The sequence below is a fragment of the Amblyomma mixtum genome, chromosome 5 (assembly GCF_055824585.1).
Source record: "Amblyomma mixtum isolate Tamu chromosome 5, ASM5582458v1, whole genome shotgun sequence".
NCBI lineage: Eukaryota > Metazoa > Arthropoda > Arachnida > Ixodida > Ixodidae > Amblyomma > Amblyomma mixtum.
In genome coordinates this window covers 127,472,835-127,493,979 of record NC_143016.1, presented here as the reverse complement: position 1 = coordinate 127,493,979, position 21,145 = coordinate 127,472,835, and the positions used below count along the sequence as shown (strand labels likewise).

General features: G+C 52.0%; 1 protein-coding gene across 1 annotated transcript in view; it reads left to right on the top strand.

The window, feature by feature from the left end:
* LOC149343661 (uncharacterized) overlaps positions 1-20,746 on the top strand; it is a 37,703-nt gene extending 16,957 nt beyond the window's left edge. The window contains exon 5 of the mRNA XM_089547043.1: positions 20,580-20,746. Coding sequence (XP_089403169.1) covers positions 20,580-20,746 — 167 coding nt within the window. The remainder of the gene's footprint in view (positions 1-20,579) is intronic.
* Positions 20,747-21,145: the final 399 nt, after the last annotated feature.

Here is a 21,145-nt window from a genome sequence, read left to right as displayed (position 1 = left end):
GCGGGGATACAGTGGCCGCAACTGCCAAGGGATAGGGTTAATAGGGGAGACGTGAGAGAGGCCTTTGCCCTGCAGCGGGTGTAGTCCGGCTGATGATTATAATGAAGTGACCGTGACGCCCCGAAAATGTTTTCGTCAGTTTCAGCCGGACAGACACATTAACCTTCAAATCGCGCTCGCCAGTACGTTTGGACCCTAACGGCGACGTTTTTAGAGCCCAGCTCTTAAGCGCGCGTTCGTGGGTTGAGCCGCGTCTGCGCCGTCGTGCCATCGATGCAACAAAGAAAAACAATAAATAACGTAACCGTGACCGAGGTTTGAACCCGCATCACCGCGAACAGATCAGCTTCGCTGGCCACTGCAACAGAGCACTACGCTTCGACACAGCCGATCACACCTTGTGTTAAACTGCAACACTCTCTCGCGCTGCTCATTGACATCGTCATCCACTTCAACTAACACTCCTATCGTACTATTATACAACTTCTAGCGAGCTGCGCATTGCTCAACTTTGTGTTCATAAACTAATACTGCTATCGAACTAATACCGTCGCCATACGTGCAGACGATCCGGCAAAGCAAAGCAACGCGCCTACGGGGACTGAGAGCACTAGGCTTACGCCTCAGCCGATCACGTCTCGTGTTAAACTGAAACACATTTTCGCGCTGTGCATTGCACATCGCCATCTTCTTCTGCTCATATTTGTGTAGGACTATAATATACACATTCTCGGGCGCTGTACATTGCGCATCGTCCTCTTCTTCAACTAATACTACTATTGAGCTAATGTTGCCAGGCGTGCCGACGACCCAGCAAAGCAAAACAATAAGCCGACAGAGCCTGAGATACGTACAGTGATAAGCTCAAATTTCGCATTAGAGAGAATTGTAATCTCCCTTTGAATTTTTTTCCGTGCTCTCCGCTAGCCCACTGATCTGCAGGCGAAGGTGGTCTTGTACCATTGGCTGGCATCACAGTAAATGAAGGGCGGATTGGATCAACCCGTCCGTAAAATTGGCTATGCTTGAGCTCTGGTTAAACCTCGAGTGGCGCGATAGCTACAGCTGGCCGAGTGGAACTCGCTCAGCTGAATTGCAAAGTCAGTCTTTCGCCGCTCCGTTTCGCTGGGCGTTCCTTCTTCATCTTCTTCCCCGGACGTGGATTCACTGTCTCCTCCTCTCCACTCCTTCCGCACCGCTGGGGTTCACCGGCGCGCCGCGCCGCTGGCAGCAGCTCCGCACCACGTGACCAGCCACATGACCAGCTACGGCGCCGCCACGCTGAAGGCTCGAAATGCTAGCGTAGCAAATGCGGCGAGGGTACTTCATTGTTCAGAACGTATTTAGAACCCTTCACATTGCTTATCTCCAGTCACATTGTGGTGCTAACCATCATCATCATGATCATCAGCCCCAATGCGCCAATTGCTGGGCAGGGGCCTCTTCCATGTCTCTGCAATTAACCCTCTCCTTTGCCAGTTGCGCCCACCGTAGCCCCGCAGACTTGTTAATCTCAGCCGGCCATCTAACGTTATGCCGCCCGCTGCTACGTTCGGCTTCTGTTGGAATCCACTCCGTTACCATTAAAGGGCAACTCCGGCGATTTTTCAGCCATTTTAAGTTAATGGCTGTTTTGTGTTCCTAAGAACCTCCTGTAATGTGTACGATACAAGGTTTTCAAATGAAACCGTAAAATAATTTTTAAACAGCAAAAAACGCCAAACACGAAATCGAAACCGCAAAACCGAAACCGGGGAGGTGCCTTCGTGCGGTATTGACTGTGACGTCACGAGCGGGTTCACAGCGCTGTGAAGTCCCCGAAGATATCACAACTACCCTGAGCCGCGCTGTCGACATGACTGAAAGCGCGGAGGACAGCTTTTCCGAGACCAGCGAGTGTTTAGAAGACGACTCATTCGACGATTTTGGACTGGACGAGTCGCCTTTTAGGTATGATCCACCGCCGCGCGAGCCAGCCGAGTCACACCACAGGCCGCGTCACCTAGCTGCAGCACGGAGACGGTCTGAACTCGGAGAAGTGATTACTTGAGTCATTTCTCGTGCATGCATTTGTGACAGAGTCGTCAGATTAAAAGTTAATGAGATGCTCCCGCCGACAGCTGTTCGTGTGGCCAGTGCCGGCCGACCCAGCCTGATGAAAGAATCTGCTGCCAGAACGTTGCCGCGGTGCACAACGTCCTTACAGGGGCATGCATCACCAACAGTACTTTCTGCGGAGCTTTATCTTGACGGCGAGCTTTTGGAAGTGAGTTCACGCCAGCTACAGTTCTACAATCCAACATATTACTTCTTCTTGACGGCCGCGCTTCGTTCAGCTGGCCGCTGCGATAGACGGTTGTACTAGAATAACGCTGGCACAGAATATGCCTTCAAGCGCCAGTTGAACGAAGCCTTAGCGAGTCCAAAGCTCTCTTTGAAGTACACGCTGTCTTCATAGCAATCTGGCGCGAAATTTTCCGAGCACAAGCGGGAATGCTTCCTCGGAGACCAGTTTACACGGCGGACAGCTCTCACCAACTTGTCGCGAAGGTTCTTATCGCTGGGAAACCTACGCTAGATCACGCCCATTGTCACAGATCAAGAATTTGTGCACCCCACAGCACAACAAAAGTTGCTGTGACCCATCACTCTGGCGTACACATCACATCAGGCACGTTGAGATGGCGCGAAATTGCACAGATGGTCGAAATAATGCCGGAGAGCTCCACTACGGACCTCCTTCTTCCTTTCTTCTTTCACTCCTCCCTTACGTCGCGGTTCGGGTGTCCATTGCTGCGTCATTTACTTCCTCAAAACCAATTTTCAGTTTTCCCCTGCACTGCCAGCGCCAGCGCGCGCCCAACCAGCTTGACACGCCGCCCCGTCAGTGACGTCACAGAACAGGGTGGCCTGTAGAAGTTGCTCGATCAGTGGGTGGCGCTCGCGTCGAGGAGCGCTTGTCTTCAAAATTCGCTTGCGGAAAAACTACGCTGGTTTCAGGTGCGAAATTTTACATGAGGCATCAGACTATCATAAAGAATACAGGCTTAAAATTTCATTTCAATCGATGCACATCGAAAAATCGCCGGAGTTGCCCTTTAAGGACGGAACCTGCAAGTTATCAGTAGTAAGCCAAAAATGCATTTCAGCAAAAATTATCTTCCTAATAGCGGATATTCGAACTTCCGCAAATATGTTTTTCCCCGCACAACTTTTCCCAAGCGTTTTCCCAAGACTAAATGGCTGTCCATGCGTTTACAGCTGAAACAACGCTAGGAGGGCTAGTTTTTTGTTTGATCCTTCCGAAATATCTTTCCTACATTGTATCCACACCCTTAGCTCCTGTCCAGTAGCCACGAAGTTTTTTTTTTTATATGCATGTCGGTCATCATATCATCGGCAGCATAGTTACGTGAAAAAGGGCATAGTTATATGGATAGGAATAGCGATTCGAATTGGAAACTCGCATAGAACTCGGTGTATTTCGTTTTTCGTTATTACTCAGTAAAATTTCTGCAACGAGATGTAACGAAATTGCAGGGAACTCGACTAGCCATGTAGCGCTGAGAGCGGCAATTTTTAGCAGCGCTCAAGACTTTCGTACCATTTCGAAGTTGAAAACTGCAGAGCACGCTCAGTTTCATGGCACATTAATTTCGGTTTTCACAGCACAGTACCATGCTTTTAAAACTGTCTGAAATTGCGCTTTGTGTTCCTGGCGGTATCGACGTTCCCTGGTTTCGCAGGGCCGAGCGTGGAAAATGAAAATAATAATAATAAACGTAGAGGAATTTGCGTTGACCAGAACGCGCTCATCATCACTACCTTTGGCCTGGTGTACGCATTGTCCCCAAGTCAGTCCTCTCACGAGAAGCTCTATGGCCCGAGCGCTCGTGAGCTGTAAGGTCAAGCCAACCAATAGAGGTACTCGCCACCAAATCGACGCTGCGCTCCGTCTTTTTCAACCGCCCTAATCGGCTTCAGTATCGCGAAACCGGAGCTCTAATATGCTGAATAAGTCTCGCCCTGTCCACAACAATATTACTCCTCCAAGATAAGTTTTATTTATTTTTTTTTATTCGAGAAGTCTGCCATGAGGCATAAGTTGAGAAAAGGGGGAGTGGAATGTAGGTTACAGAAAGTTAAAAGAAGGAGTGTAGACCAGTTTCGGCGAGGTACTCGCATAGGCTGCTTGTGAAGTGATTGTCCATAGTCCACTTCACATAGTCCCCGTCGCGTTTCCACCACAGGTCGACCTCCCTGAGGAGCCGTTTTCTAATAGGGGCCGTCGCTGGGCAAGTCCACAACAGGTGCCGCACATCACAAATGTCCGGTGCAGCGCCGCAGTGAGGGCACCAGTCAGTTGCTGGCAGATATTTATCACCCCACCGATAACGGACAGATGGGGTCAGGGCCGGCCCTGCCCGAATCCGGCGCACTGATACCTCCTCCTGCCGAGTAAGACTACGGGGAGAGGGTGCGAACACGGAGGAATTAGAGCGCGTGTTCGCTGGCGCAGAGCTTGTGAATCGGAGACATGGGACAGGAACGGATCTGGGGGAAGAGGGGAAGGTGGTGGATCGTCTGATGTGTCAATGTGAGTCATAGCATCTGCTTGAATGTTATGTGGATCGTGAGCATGACCGCGAATCCAGTGTATGCGTACAGGACATGGGTATTTTGCGCAGAGTAGGTAAATTGATTGTGTAATCTGGAATGTGCGTCGAACAGCCTTAAACTGTTTAAGGGCGGCGAGGGAGTCTGTATAAATATGAACTGCATTGAATGTGGGAACGAGCGGAAGGGAAGCAATGGCATTGTAAATGGCTTGAAGTTCCAATGCCAGGGGGTACATGTATCTGCGGTGTACGTCGCACGAGAGTTGAGATGCGGATGGGAGGGACTATATACAGCAGTAACTCCCCACTCTGCAGTATGTGATGCATCGGTGTATAATATGCACCCTTCAGACAGATGCGCGGCTGATACCGACGGGGAAACAGTGGGGCGATTGTCTGTGAGCTGACAATACGACCACGGAGGGAGCGTCTTTAAACGATGAAGTTGTAGAGACTGTTTGCGAGCTCTGTTTGCCACCCGCTGGTCGATGAGTTCACTGAGAGTATTAATTCGGGCGAACTCCTGAAGCACGGGAAGTTTTATAGGCCCTGAAGCACATGCAGGCTGCGGAAGGCACTAGTACACGTTAGCAAGGCTGACATATTCGGTTGGTAAACCAATATTCAGCAGTGTGGTGGACGCCAAGTACGTATTTTAAATGAACGGGTTTATTGTTAAAGGCTCCCGCAACGCACATCGGCGCCATAATAAATGCAGATTTCTTTCTTTTTATACTGAGTGGCTGGTGAGGCCCCTGGCATGCGAGGGACAAAGGTTATGTACCGATATAAGAAACCAATCACTACAACGCAGCAATCTTCTGGCCCCTTCGACTTCGTTATAACAAGGTCAACTGTATATTGCCGGTGGTGGCAGTTATTCACTTCTTACCGGAAAAGGCAATGAAAATCACTCAGATCTGCTGAAAAGGCCTCGAGGCGAGCCGGGAGACCCCAGTAGGACGCCATGTGTTTGCGGCTAAACTTTTGGCAGCTCGACACGTAGAGTAAAAGTGGGTGGAGAACGGTGCAAAGAATACTTTTCAAATCTTCTATTCAGCATGGAAGTGAATTTTAGTTAGCGTGCTGTTCACATCATCCAGAATATCATATTGTCACGTAGTGGTGACAGCAGTCCGGCGAACAGGAAAACAACGAGGATATCTTCGAAACGGAACTCTTTATTTGGGCTGACTTGCGCCCGCAAAGAACTATATCACTCGGCGGTCGTCGAACAGAATGCCCGCCGCTGTCGGTCGTGCTCTTTTAAGGCTGATAGCGAACATTCCAGATAAAGCTTCGGAAGTTACTAGAACATTCTGGCACAAAGTAGAATCGGCTCCGCCTGGATGCGATCAATCGAGATAAATCGAGGCGCGTCTTGCGTCACAAACGAAGCGCTAAAGCGGCGTGCCGGCAGCCTTGAAGCATGAACAAATAAACACAACAGACAAACGCTACAAAGATTCGCGGCATTACTCCCCTCGCAAAGAAGCATCGACTCGATGCTTTAGAACATAATGCGGCTATAAACAATGAAAAACGGATTCTGCAAAAATAAACGCCCAATGTGGAAACACAGCGCCCTTTAGCGTGCATGATAGGGCTTTAGGCGTACGACATGGACTACTTCTGGTCGTACGCGGCGTCGCTGGGATGCAGTCATTTGGTCAGGGACGACTTCATAGTCCAATTCACCTAGCCGACGAAGAACCTTGCATGGGCCAAAATAGCGGCGCAAAAGCTTTTCACTCAATCCTCGACGGCGAATGGGCGTCCAAACCCAGACTCGGTCTCCTGGCTTGTATTCCGCGTTGCGTCTTCGTAGGTTGTAGCGTCTGGAGTCGGTGCGCTGCTGGTCTTTGATCTTTAATCGGGCAAGTCTTCGGGCTTCTTCTGCGCGTTGAAGGTAGGCGGCGACATCGACGTTATCTTCCTCGGTAATGTTCGGCAGCATGGCGTCCAGCGTGGTCGTGCCCTCTCTGCCATGGACGAGCCTAAAAGGCGTCATCTCGGTGGTGTCCTGCACTGCAGTGTTGTAGGCGAAGAGTACGTAAGGCAAGATGACGTCCCAAGTCTTGTGTTCGGCATCGACATACTTGGCGAGCATATCGGCGATGGTTTTGTTGAGGCGCTGGGTTAGTCCGTTGGTCTGCGGGTGGTGTGCAGTTGTTCTCCGGTGGCTGGTTTGGCTGTAATGGAGGGTGGCTAGCGTCAGTTCCGCCGTGAGTGCTGTTCCTCTGTCAGTTATGAGCACATCGGGGGCGCCGTGTCGCAGAAGAATGTTCTCCACGAAAAATTTCGCGACTTCTGCTGCTGTTCCGTTCGGTAGGGCTTTTGCCTCGGCGTAGCGGGTCAGGTACTCGGTCGCTATAATGATCCACTTATTTCCAGATGTTGATTTCGGGAAAGGGCCAAGCAAGTCCATGCCGATCTGCTGAAAGGGCCTTGAGGGGGGTTCAATGGGGTTCAGAAATCCTGCTGGTCGGGTTGGAGGGGTCTTTCGTCGCTGACAATCTCGGCAGATTTTCACATAATGTGCGACATCGGCAGACAGTCGGGCCAGTAATACTTGTCTTGAATGCGGCGGAGGGTGCGAGAAAACCCGAGATGTCCAGCTTTCGGCTCGTCGTATGAGGCCTTAAGAACTTCTCCGCGCAGACTTAGAGGTACAGCAAGGAGGTAGGCTGTCTTGTTCCCTGCAAAGTTTTATGCGAAGCATATTACAATAGGTAACCCAAGCCCTTCGTGACGGTTACACGCCGTGCACACCACGTGACACAATGACGTCACGACAGATGAGAGACGGGGCTCCAGCTTGTGCCTCGCTGCGGTTGCACGCCGTGCAGACCACGTGGTATGCTGACGTCACACCACGTGACACAATGACGTCACGACAGATCGCCGTCACGCGCTGGGAGAGGGATAACGATGCCATCGCACAGACGCCGGAATGTCCTCGAGCGGCATTCCCGCGCATTTCGAACCGGGCAGGCGGACGCGGCTTCCGTGGCAATCCAGGCGCTCACCCAACGCGCGTCTCGGGGTTAGTCGGCGTTCCGCTGTAGCCATGCCGTTGTCTTCCCCCACGACGAAGGCTTCTAGTGGTTGTATTAAAATGACCAAGTATTCAACCAAGGAAAGCCATGTATTACTTGTAAAGCTGCGGTTGCCCTTAATGGAGTGACTGTCCATTCGGCCTTCAAGATTCTCATGTCTGCTGGGCGTGAAGATAAGGGTCTCTCTGCAGCCGACCTAAACACGTTCCGAACCCTCTTTAGGGGGGTTAGGTGCATCATAATTGATCAAACCACACAGAAACCAAGTCAAACCACGATATGCTTCGCATCTCACCAGGGTTAACCAAGTTAAGCCTCAGCCATTTTTTTCTTCATGAGGACATCGTTCTGTAAACAGAACGAAGACAATCCTCGCTTGAAAGAGGCGGAGGGGGGGGGGGAAGAAACCTTGCCTTCCAAATATTCGATGAGGCATTTTATGTCGTGGTCCGAGTGTTGCTGTTGTGCAAAAGAGCTGGAGCTGATGGGTCCCAGGAAGGCGTCCTCATCGTCGTCCGGCGGCAGTGCATCTACAATGCCTCGTGACAGGTAGTCGGCGTCAGAGTGCTTGTTTCTGGACTTGTAAACGATGGTTACATCAAACTCCTGGAGGCGCAGGCTCCATCGAGCGAGGCGGCCGGAGGGGTCCTTCAAACTGGCGAGCCAGCACAGTGCGTGGTGATCGCTGACCACCTTGAACGGTCGTCCATACAGGTAGGGGCGGAATTTCGATGTAGCCCAGATGATGGCAAGGCACTCCTTCTCAGTTGTCGAATAATTATCTTCGGCTTTGGACAGGCAACGGCTAGCGTACGCGATGAGCTTCTCCACTCCATAAATTTTCTGAAAGAGGACAGCGCCTAGGCCCACACTACTTGCGTCGGTATGAATTTCAGTCTGGGCGTGTTCATCGAAGTGCGCGAGGACCGGTGAGGACTGTAAACGACACTGAAGTTCCTTGAAGGCTTCCACTTGCGGCGCTTCCCATTTAGATGGCAGTCTGCCTTTGTCAGGTGGGTCAGTGGTTCAGCGATGCGCGAAAAGTTCTTCACAAATCGTCGGTAGTACGCGCACAGCCCGAGGAATCTGCGCACAGCTTTCTTATCGGCCGGTGGTGGAAACATTGCGATAGCAGCGGTTTTCTATGGGTCTGGGCGTACTCCCTCCTTGCTAACGATATGGCCTAGAAACAGCAGCTCTTCATAGGCAAAGTAACACTTCTCTGCTTTCAAAGTTAGCCCGGACGATCTGATTGCGTCTAGTACTGTTTGAAGCCTTTTTAGGTGTTCCTCAAAGTTCGAGGCGAAGACAACGACGTCATCTAAATATACCAGACAAATCTGCCATTGCAGGCCTGCCAGCACTGTATCCATTACTCGCTGAAATGTGGCTGGTGCGGAACAGAGACCAAATAGCATCACCTTGAACTCGAAGAGGAGGAGGAGGAGGAGGAGGAAAACTTTTATTCCTATTTACAGTGAGAGGTCGATGGGGCGAGCCGGAAGGGCCCGCCCCTTACAAACACTAGGAGGGATCCCTAGTCCGGGATCCCTGTAGCTTCCGCAGCGGCCCGGGCTCTAGCTACCAATGCCTGTTGGGCATGGAGTTCGGAGCAGCCGCGCGGGGCAGCTTCCCAGTCCTCTCGAGTGGGGTGGAGGTGGGGTGGGTAGGCAGGATTGGAAGGGCATGCCCACACCATGTGGTAGGTGTCCGAAAACTCCTCCTCACAGTGTGGGCACGCGCCCGAGAAAGAATAATTGAAGTGCTTAAGTACTGCCGGGCACAGTACAGTATTGGTATAGAGGCGGAGAAGCCAGCGCTACTCCACCCTGGTGAGGCCTTTACAGGGAGGGGGATAGAGACCATGAAAATTTTGATAAAGAGAGGTGATCTCTTTAAAGGTGATGGCCGGATTCAAATTGAATTCCGGATCAGGCTGCGGATGAGGCGACGCCCGGTGAGTAAGCGCGCGGGCGGCAGCGTCGGCTGCCTCGTTCCCCTCAAGACCCGCATGAGCCAGAGCCCACACGATGGTACGATGGGTCGGAAACCCTGTGTATTCGCATGCGTGGAGAATTTTGAAAGCACGGTCTGGAATATACCCTTGCTCAATATTGCGGCAGGCGCCCCTGGAGTCCGTAATAATGACTCGGGACTCTGGATCTGCGGCGGCCAGTGCAATGGCGATCTCTTCCGCAAATGTAATGTTTGTGGCACGGAAAGTAAGGCCCTGAACTGTAGTGTTTTGGTGGATGACGGCCGCCGTGTACCAACCCCCATGGTGTGGGCCGGCCGCATCCACATAGAAGACACCTGGCTTATGGCCATATTGTTGAGAAATAGCCTCCGCCCGCGCGAGACGGCGACCATCATGGGTGTCTGCAGTCATGTTCTTCGGAAGGGGTCGCACCTGGAGTGCAAAGCGCCAGGCTTCAGGGATGCGGACCCGTTCTTCTGTATGTGTTGCGTAGGATATGTGTAAGCGGGTCAGAAGGCGGCTCCCCGCAGGTGTTTTGCTTAGGCGCAAGTATTGATTGTTAAGATGAGCTTCTCGTAACTCCCCAAAGGTGTTGGTCATCCCCAGACCGAGGAGACGCTTGTTGGACGTCGTTATGGGGAGGTCGAGCGCTCTCTTATAAATCTTGCGGAGAACTACTTCTAAGGCATTCTCATCGCATTTGCGTAGGTGGAGGTAGGGAGCCGAATATAAAATCCGGCTGGTCACGAATGCATTGGCCAGCCGCAGGGCATCTTTGCATCGTAGTCCCCCCCTTTTATTGGACACCCGGCGGAGCATCCGACCCACCTGGTCCCCCACCTTACGTAGCTTGTTTAGGGTAGTGTCTATCTTGCGCCTATGATGAATGAAAAGCCCCAGTACCCGGATCTCCTCGTGTTCAGGTATCGGTCCGCTAAGTAGGGAAAGGGCAATTTTGGTTGTGCACTTTGAGTTGGGGCGTATGTGCACAAATTCCGATTTGCTCGGGGAGCATTCAAGACCACAGCGACGAGCGTATTCGTCCACAATAGCTGCCGCTTGTTGCAGGTTGGTCTCGATGTCTCCAACCGATTGTTGTGTTGCCCAGAGGGTGATGTCGTCCGCATACAGAGCGTGCTGCACACCGGCGACCTCTGCCAGCTGGGTAGGGAGCTTCATCATGGCCAGATTAAATAGTAATGGCGAGAGGACAGCTCCCTGTGGGGTCCCTCGTGTGCCAAGTTGATATGGGCCATATTCTGTGTCTTGCAGCCGGATATAGGATTGGCGATCTGTAAGGAATTGTTTGATATAATTGAAAGTATTGCGCCCACAGTCTGTTTGCGACAAGTGGGATAGGATGATCTCGTGGGTCACATTGTCGAAAGCCCCCCACAGGTCAAGTGCGACGACTACTTTATCATTGCTGGGGTGCTCGACGGGGTCGAGAATCTCCTTGTGAAGTTGCAACAGGACATCTTGTGCGGACCGGTGTGGGCGGAAACCGTACATGGTGTCTGCGAAAATGTTTTGCTGTTCCAGGAAAGCCGACAATCTGTCGCGGACCATAGTCTCCATCAGCTTCCCCACACACGAAGTGAGGGAGATGGGCCGGAGGTTGTCGGTGTTAATGGCTTTACCTGGCTTGGGAATGAAAGTTACTAGTGCCGTTTTCCAATCTATGGGGAGTGGTGTGCTTCCAATCCAGATAGTGTTCAAGTAATCGAGGAGAGTTTCGTAGGCGGGATCTGGGAGGTTGGCAAGAAGCTTTACCGTCACCTTGTCCCAGCCTGGTGCTGTACCTCGCTTCATTTTAGCCAGGGCCGCTTTTAGGTCATGGAGAGCTGGAACGGTTGATCCAAATCCGCGTTCTCGGAACCTGCATACGAGTACGCCTGACCACGGGGATCCTGGTGTATACTCAAATATTTGTCGCGGAGCGCATCGGCCAGTTTGGTCGTGTTTCCAGTGAAGTTATGTATAGCCCTTTGAAGCTGTTTTTGTGTCTCAGTACGGGTTTGTGCCGGATCAATAAGGGCGCGGAAGAGGCGCCACGTACTCCGACTCGACATTTGCCGAGCTGCAGTGTTGCATCGGTGCACCCAATTGGAGTCGGCGAGTTGGGCCGCGTATTGTGCCGCCTGTTGGGTGATATCCATGATGCGAATTTTGAGTTTCCGATTGTGTTTTTGACGACGCCAGCGGCGGACTAGGCTGTGTCGTGCCTCCCAGAGGTGGAGGAGGTGGTTATCCACCGCCGGGCTCGCCTCTGAGAGTTGAACATTTTGCTCGACTGATTTCAAGTGGGATACTAGGTGTTGGGACCACGTTGAGTATCCTTGGTCCATTATCGATTGAGGATTGGTGTAGCTGCTCCTAAATTTGGTCCAGTCGGGAAGTTTTGCATTGGCCTGTGGTCTTATGAGTGGCTTGGTATGAATTGTAGTGGTAATTATGCAGTGGTCGCTACCGATTGATTCCTCTGTGTTCCTCCAATCTGCATAGCGAATATTTTTCGTAAAGGTGAGGTCCGGACACGTATCGCGTGTAACGGAGTTACCTATACGAGTGGGTTGCGCGGGATCCGTGTGAAGAGTAAGGCCCAGTGTGGAAACAAGCTCCGCGAACTTGCGTCCGCGTTTCTCTTCACGTGTGTACCCCCATAATGTGCTGGGAGCATTAAAGTCCCCAACGATTATGAGGGGATCCCGATTCGCGACCTTCAAAGCTCGGCTGAAGACATCTGCGAATGTAACATTTGGTAGCTTTGGGGGACAGTAAATGTTGAGTATGTGCAATGGGGGGTCCTGTTTGCGTAGCGGAAGGATCGTCACCATTAGATAGGAGAAATTAGCGCTAAGATCCAGGTCAACCTGGGAGGCTGTGTAATTTTTATGTACGCAGAGGCAGCTCTGCGCATCCTGCTGGTACACCGAGTAACTGGCAAGGGTGGCGCCATTTCCTGGCTCCTGAAGGGCCACCACAGCAGGTAATTCTGGGAAAGTTGTAAGGAAAAGGCGTAGATCGGCTCGCTTTGTGCGTGCCTTGAATCCGCGACTGTTCCACTGTACAATTTGAATAGGGATCGAATTGCTTCGCGGATTCTTCCTATTTCTAGGGGCGCCCGCCATGATCAAGGGTAGAGTTGTGATTTTGGAGAGAGGAGGCTTGAGAGCCAGTGGCTCCAAAGAGAGGAGCGTTCTCTATACTGGGGATGGCACAGGGGACCTCTTCTTCTCCGGCGATTCGACGCCTAGACGCTTTGAGCTGCCGGCCTGCGAAGGTTTTGAGCGGGCCAGCGCGCTTGGGAGCGCGGGTGAGTTGAGCGAACTGAGCGGTTATGAGGTTTGGGATAGATGCCGCAAGGTGGCTAATTTTGTTGAGTGCCGCCGTAAGTGTGGCATTGATTTGCGTTTCCAATGCGGATATTCTGTTGTTAACTTGAGTTTCGAGCGCGCTCACTCTCGCCTCGAGTGCCGTGAGGGCATGCGCAGCCTGTCCTGAAGGGGTTGCGTCGCTTTCCATTGCCTCTGCTGCGGGTGAGGCAGAGGTGTGGTTGGGGGAATTTTGGCGGGCCTCCGCTATTGCGAGGCGCTTTTGAAAATATGCAACCTGCTCGCGGAGAGCAGATATTTCTTTTTGTTCGGCAGAGATTGTCCGTGGTTGGGATTGGGAAGGGGGAGGGAAGGGAGAAGCTGCCCTGGGAGTGTTACTTGACGTTTGCCCACGTCTTGGAGCCGCCGTTCTGGGGAGGTCCGAGGGGCTTCGCTGCACCGGCTTCAGGCGGCGGTGGCGCAGCTGGAGGTTTGCCCTGGCTCCCGGTAGAGGAATTCACAGGCTGGTCCATGGCTTGGTCGGCAGCCTTGGCCTTCAGCTTGTCCGGGCGACGCTTGCCACGCCTGCGTCGGTTCCGCTTCGATTTACGCCCGCGCTCGGCATGCGGGGGCTGGATAGCGCGATATTTAGCCGTACACGCAGGGCCCCCCGTGGCATGGGCCCCGCCGCACACTGAACACTTTGGGTTGCACTGGTGAGGGGCCCGCACCCCCTCAACGAGTAGAGCCTGCTGTCCGCACAGGCCACACCGGTCCAGCCTCTGGCCGGGGCAGGCGTCCACGCGGTGGCCGACCACACCGCAATGTCGGCAGGCTGGAATGGTTCGCTGGTAAGGCCTAACTTGTACAATCTCCGAGTCGTAGTGCACGAAACGTGGCTTCTCTATTCCGGCGAAAGTCAGTCTTGCTTTGTTGGATGTCCCAAATTTACGCACTTCCACGATGGTGCCGTAGCGCCATTGGAGCCTAGTACGGAGCGAGTCCGTAGTTTCAGAGTTACAGACGGTAATGACGCCGTAGCAGACGTCCTTGCCGTCTTGGCGCAGGTGCCCCACAAGGGGGACCCTCCCGTCGCGTCCATTAAGTTCAAATTCGCCGATGATACGGTCGGCTAGCTCAGGTTTCGCAGTCTGAACAATAATGAGGTTTTGGTCTCTTACCGGTATTATGGTAAGGTCTGTTGCGGGTTGCGTGCCCAGGAGAGCCGTGAACGCCCGGCCGTAGCCGGTCTCCTGGAAAGTCTCGTACAACGAGACGCGGGTCCGGGGCTTGATGACGACGACGTAGTCGTCTGGAGCAGGCTTGGGAATAACGGGCGGTTTCCACTTCGTGAGCAGTCGCCGACTGCGGCCCGCCGCGCGCGGGGCGGGTGACTGCTGGTTTCCGGCGTGAACGCCGGCCGCGTCTACGGACGCCGGCTTTAAGGCTTGGTCTTGCGCTCGGCGCAGCACTGCGGCGTTCAATGCGGCGCTGCGAAATCTTGCCGAATCTGGGCCTCCGGTTGCCGCTGGGGTAACCGTTGCCGAAACTGGGCCTTCGGTTGCCGCTGGGTTAACCGTTGTCCAGTGCATGTTTTCGGGGTCGTAGCCTCGGCAGGAGATTTGCGCAGCAGCCATACTGGCGTCAGTGGCCAGAGGCCCCGATGTGCCGGGTACCGGTTCGGCCGTTAGGCCTAGCCGCGCCACCGGCCCGATCGGGCCATGTGTTGCCCGAAAAAGGGGTTTAACCGGGCCCACCTTGGAAAAAACTGGTGTCCAGATGTTCCCGACAGCTTTCGGTGCACGTTGGGGATGATCTTGCTAGGGTCAGGCGGAAACTTCCGCTGCTCCGGCTGAAAATCGCCGGAGCCGACGAGCAGCACGTCTGACTCCCCGTGCGAACACGCGCGTTCCCCCTCGAAGAGGCCATCTGGGTTGATGAGATCTTTCATCGACCTCAATTTGTCAGTAGCCGCTCTTGAGGTCCATTGATGAGAAATACCTGGCGTTGCAGAGCCGGTCCAGTGTGTCGTCGATGCGAGGGAGGGGGTAGACGTCCTTCTTTGTGATGTTGTCCAGGCGCCGGTAATAAACGCAGAATCGATAACCGTCGATAACCACTTCTAAGTCGGATGTCCTGGCTCTGGAGTTGAACGTCGTCCTTGGCGTCAGGTCACGGCTTCGTCGGGCGGGTGAATCGTGGGTGGGGCGTGTGGTCGAAGCTTTTCTTGATGGCGGCGTCGTTTGAAAGGTGGTTCGCGTCGTGGTCGAGGTTGTCGTTGTATACGGCGTCGGCGTAGTGGTTGCGGCGTCTTCGTACAGCGTGGTCGCTCGAGGATCTTCGTCGTTTCCTCGGCAAGCAACCTGACCTCCACAGGTCGCGTTATTTAGTTTCCCCTACGAATGCTAGGGGACCTTCCTCGGACAGCCGCCGCGTAGCTGCGGCCCGGTGATGCAAAACGTACGGTGGACGGCGAGTGCGAACTGGAAAGACGGCTTGACGACGCGTACTCCCCTCTGTGCAGGTAGTCGTCGATTTCACGTGGTCGGTGGCCGGGGAAGGATCGTGTGGCATCGATGGCACGCAGGCCGATGCGTCTGTACGGGCAGTGGCGAAGCATATGACCGGCTTCGCCGCAATGGAAGCACAACGGGCGGTTGTTAGAAGTTCTCCAGGCGTCGCACTTCCTGGGGCTTGGGCGTCGTTCGTGGGCTGGGCGGGCGGGGGCAGGGGGGCGGCGTTCGGGAACAGCTGGTTCACGTAGAAGAGGCGGACTTCGGCTCTCGCGTTGGGGCTGAGGCCTGCGTACTGCAGCGGCGTAAGTTAAGGCTGGAGCTTCAGCACCAGGTGGAGATGACGGGGTGCCAAGCGCATGCTGCACTTCCTCGCGTACGATTTCCTCAAGGGTCGCTACTTGAGGCTGGTTACAAGATGGTAGCAGGCGACGCAGCTCTTCCCGTACAATTTCGCGGATAACATCCTGCAGGTTGCTTTTGAATGCTGTGCCTTCCGAGAGGGCAGTCGGGGTCACTTGGGGCTGTGGAGGAAAATGACGGGCTCGTGCTTTCAAGGTTTTCTCAATGGCGGCTGCTTCACTGGCGAATTCCGCGACCGCCTTCGGTGGATTGCGTGTCAGACCGCCGAAAAGTGCCTCTTTAGCGCCGCGCATCAAAAGCTGCACCTTCTTCTTCTCTGTCATGTCAAGATCGACACGTTGAAAAAGGTGCTTCATGTCTTCTACGTACGCAGTGCCAGTCCCATTCGGGTGTTGGATGCGTGATTCTAGAAGCAGCTGAGCTCTTTCTTTGCGTACGACGCTAGTGAACGTACCCAGGAGCTCCTTCTTGAAGGTCGCCCAGGTCGTCAGAGAAGATTCGTGGTATTCAAACCACGTTCTGGCAGGGCCGTTCAATGCAAAACAAACGTTTCAGAACTTAGAGCTGTCGTTCCAGGCATTCAGCGCTGCCACACGGTCGTCCATGTCCAGCCAGTCTTCTACATCTTCGTGTGGTTCTCCACGAAAAGTCGGTCTCTCCCGGGGCTGGCGAAGCACGACAGGCGTTGGCTGTGCACCAGGTTCTATCGTGAGGGGCATAGCTGGTTAGCAGATCAGCACCTCCCCCAGATGTCACGTAGTGGTGACTGCAGTCCGGGGGACAGGAAAACAACGAAACGGAACTCTTTATAAAGGCGGAAGCCTTTAATGCCTCATCGTTGTAAGCAGCAGTTGTCGACAGAAATGTCACGCTTTTCAATTGGTCGAAACGGTCGGGACGTCACAGTGCGCGAATTTCAAACGGGGCGAATTGTACTTTGGCTACTAACCATGGAACCAATTAAAGGGATCGTATAGTGATACTCCAAGTAAGTGGTACTGAGTTTAGTTATATGCTTACTTAACCAATTAGCCTAATTAACCTTTCTAGTCAGACCAGATAAAAAAATAAAACCAAGTAGGAAATTGGTCGAGCTCGGGAATCGAACCCCGGTCTCCGGAGTGCGAGATGAGCACGCTACCACTCCGCCATGCCAGCTCTTTTTTTCTTTATTGCCTGTCTTTGGCTCATGACATTGCACAACAAAAATACACATAACGCTATATACATACGACACTGTCGTGGTCGGCCAGCGCGAGACTGGCTTCGTCAGCTTAAAATTCCCGCAACATACACAACGGCTCTATCTTGAGAGCCACTCGGGAGGCTCCGCAGCTGCTTTTTGGATTGCAAGAAACCAGTCCATGCTTTCCCGAAAATAAATTCGGGCCGGTCGTGCGTCTTTGTCACAATGGTAACCTGCCATTCTGGAGCGCCATATACAGTGGAGGCCCAAGAGCATTATGAGATCAAAAGGTGCCCCATCCTCATTATCAGTGCTTAAATAGCGAATTCCGTGCGCGTCAAGTGGTAGCTCGATGCCAGCTACCACTTGACGCCATGCCAGCTCGATCTTTTGGTATGAACAAAGGCGCGTCTAGTGAATACGGTGTCTTCGTTCACTCCCATCTTCCTCCCTTCCCCTTACGTCGAGGTTTAGGTGTCCCCTGAGATATGAGTGACAGACACATTTTAAGGCGAAAGCCTTTAATGGCTCATACTGTTGTGACCAAGACGTGTTAGCAAATTTGTCCGCGTTTCAGAATGATCGTGACTTCACTGCGCGAGAATTTTGATGGGTGTCCGCCGAAATATGTGAGACAGTACTGCACAATTTCCTTTCCTCAAATACAATTTTCGACTGGTGTCCAGCGAGATATGTGAGATAGTTACTCCATAATTTTCTTTGCTCAAATACAGTTTTCATTTTCTTCATTGCGGTCCCTCTTTCTTCTTTCACTCCACTTCCTCCCTTCCTGTGCGGTGCGGTTCAGGAGTCCACCGAGATGACAGAGAATTACAGCTCCATTTCTTGTCCTCAAAAAGCGTTCCGTTCAAAGGGCAAGGCATCGCGCCGAACGGGTGGTGGCGTTCCATGGACTCCCTGGGAGCGCTACAACACGCTGTCGCGTTCCACTCCTCAAGTCAAAGATTAAGCGTCATTAATTGGCAGTTAATTAATGCACCAACAGAATCTGAAGCAAACAATCGCGTAGCAGAATGCAGCACTCAGGCTTTCGTCTTTCACCACTTTAGCCGCTAAAGTTCTTCGTAATTTTTTGGGCTGATTTGCGCCCGCAGAGAACTAAATCACTCGGCGGCGGCGTAGCAACAAGTGTGCTCGGCGGTCGTCGAACAGAATGCCCGCCGCTGTCGGCCGTGCTCTTTTTAAGGCTGATAGCGAACATTCGAGATAAAGCTTCGGAAGTTACTAGAACATTCTGACACAAAGTAGAATCGGCTCCGCCTGGATGCGATCAGTCGAGATAAATCTAGGCGCGTCTTGCGTCACAAACGAAGCGATAAAGCGGCGTGCCGGCAGCCTTGAAGCATGAACAAACAAACAATACAGACAAACGCTACAAAGATTCGAGGCAATATCATTGATATCGTCCAGAATATCATCCAGAACGCCTATAGAAAAAGAACAGAAACAGAAATGCTTGGCGCGAAGATCTTTTTTAAGGGGACCCCTTTACGTATACAGAATAAAAAAGACCGAAGTCTGAAAACTGCTCCGGCTGTAGCATGCTAACTACTGCTAGTATTATGAGATTGCGTAATCCGCTCTTTCACTTCCTCCTGCGGAAAAGTACAGGCTTTGATAGGGCACATAAAGAGGTTGTTAGAGTTCATACGCTGCAGTGGGTGGGCAGGTGTTCATGGAAGAGAGCCTTCGCCAGAGCCTTCCGGGCTTTTAAATTAGAGTGAGGTCTATCTCATGAAGCCCCCATCTCCAGCTTGAATGACAGCCAGGTGCGCGTTTCATGTTTGGCAGCCAGCACAGAGCACTGTGACAAAAAGTCGCTTTCACTTGCGTCCCTTATGTAGTAAAGGTGGAACTTTGATCCCGCTCATAGGATAGCAAGTCACTTTCTTTCTGCAAGCAGACACTCGTCTTCTACATTCTATGTTTTTAAGTCTATATTTTTAATCCATGCTTTTCGCCCGCCCAAGCCGCTTGGGTTAGTCTGAATCTCGATTTCTGTGCCTTGTACAGTTGAGAACAACTGACGATGATTGCGCGCGGTCTTTAGCCCCTACAGCAACTCGCATGCTTCGTTCAGATCTGAACCGTACATCACCCTTTTTAAGCTGCGTCAACGCCCTACAGTATGCAAAAACTATTTCAAAACGGGCTGTAATAGGCACACGGTCCCTGAATTTGTGAAAGCTGGCGAATCTGCTCGAATGCTGCGTTTTGTCGCAAAACTGTGGCCCTCAATCCTTCAGAACAATGTGAGGTAGGAAGGTCAGCTACTCGGAGAGGAAAGCTTAAGTTTTCGGGATTTTTCAGTCAGTCGGGCAGTTTGAATTCAAACAGGATTGAGAAAATTCTGCACCAGAGGCACACGTATTCATTATATATGCATAACAGCGTGAGATGGCGTTAATGAAATTGTTAATATTTGAGAAAGAAATGACATCGAATGTTTGCTACATTAGAATCAGTGTAAAAGCACCGATTCGTACTAAGTAGAAGACGACGACGGGAGGGCAGTGCCGCGGGACGGAGCTCTCGCGCTTCTCGAACATACAGTCGACAAGAGACGAATTTGCTCGAGGCAGAAGCACCAGATAAGTGTCACGTAGAAGAGGACGATGAGCGGGCAGTACCGCGGGACGGAGCACATACACAACAACAACAATCCCCCTCCTCTCGTGAGTGTATGCTATTGCTTCAGAAGCACCAGCAATAGAGCACTCGCGCTTCTAGGATATAAAATTGTCCAGAGACGATTATGCTACGCTCGAAACCTCTGGATTAACGCGACGCAAAAAAACGAAGATGAGCTCGTGGTGCCGTGGGACAGAGCGTTCGCGCGTCTCGGACATACAATCGTCAAAAGACTATTTTGCTGGGCTCTGAATCTCCGGATTACTGCTTTCGCGCTAAACTCTTGCTCTGTCGGGGAGCCAAAGGAGAGGCGACGCATTTCGAGTAGCGCGGTAGGCATTAATGTTGTGCATTAGCAGCAATAGACCAAACATGCTGTTTAAGCAAACGAACACATTGAACATGAGGCAATAGAAAAGCAAAAAATCGCAAATCAAGAGCGCTCATTTCAACAAGCCTGCGGCATAGAGGCGAAGAAAATGTCGTGCTTTGTCATTTGCAGCAGCTTACTACCACTACGAGTCGTAGGGTTTGCCTAGAATAAACGAATTTTCTCAATACTGTGCGAAGTAGAGCGATCCTTGAGTCAATCGTTTCTTTGTAGTTTCGCTCATCATTAGTAATAGATTTTAAAGCACAGCTCGCTTCAGTTTAAAATGTCATTTTTCAATTTACAATGCCGTTTCATTTTTTCTCACGCGTTACGTAGAGAAAATATGGCGGTTTCTGTGAACCACCACCGAATTTTCGCTTTGTAAAGTGTGAGAGGAGTCGCATCCCTGAGGACTGCTTGGTAATACAGCGGCTGTGACTGTGCTCGCACTACTCGCATATTCGTAACCTTTCTCTCTGAAAATGACTGCTCTCACCTAGTACTTCTATTATTCCTTTCCAGCTGCCAGTAACTGCTACCCTGCCTGCGAACTATGGGTCCAAGAGGGAAGCATCCAGGACAATAATACGAGCTGCGATGATGTATATAATACAACATGCGGACCGGAGAAAATAACAATTTACAACGAAACATATTGCGAAATAATGAACAATGGGTCTATGCCATGAGGTGAAATCTGACCAAAGTCAAAGCAGGCCTTTCTTCGCTGTGAGTCCCAAAAGCACCACCAGTGCCGCAAGAAATACTTACACTCATAAAATAAACGCTGTTCAAAAATCATTTATTCGTGCAATGTGGAGAGCTCCTGGGAAGTATCACCTCAATTTAATCACTGCAAACTACTCTACAAGCGTCATTAGAAGGAATTCTGGAAAAAGGCTTCTAGTTCCTTTGCGCGCCACCACTTCGCGCACGGTTTTCTACATTCAGAAAGAGTGCGATGACGTCTTCCATTATGTAACAACGACAGAGAGTGGCCGAGTGGCTGCAGAAAAGAACATGACAGGCCGCTAGGCTTAGAGGCACTGTCTGGGCGCTTCCCTAAATTCCTGGTAATAAGTCGTCAC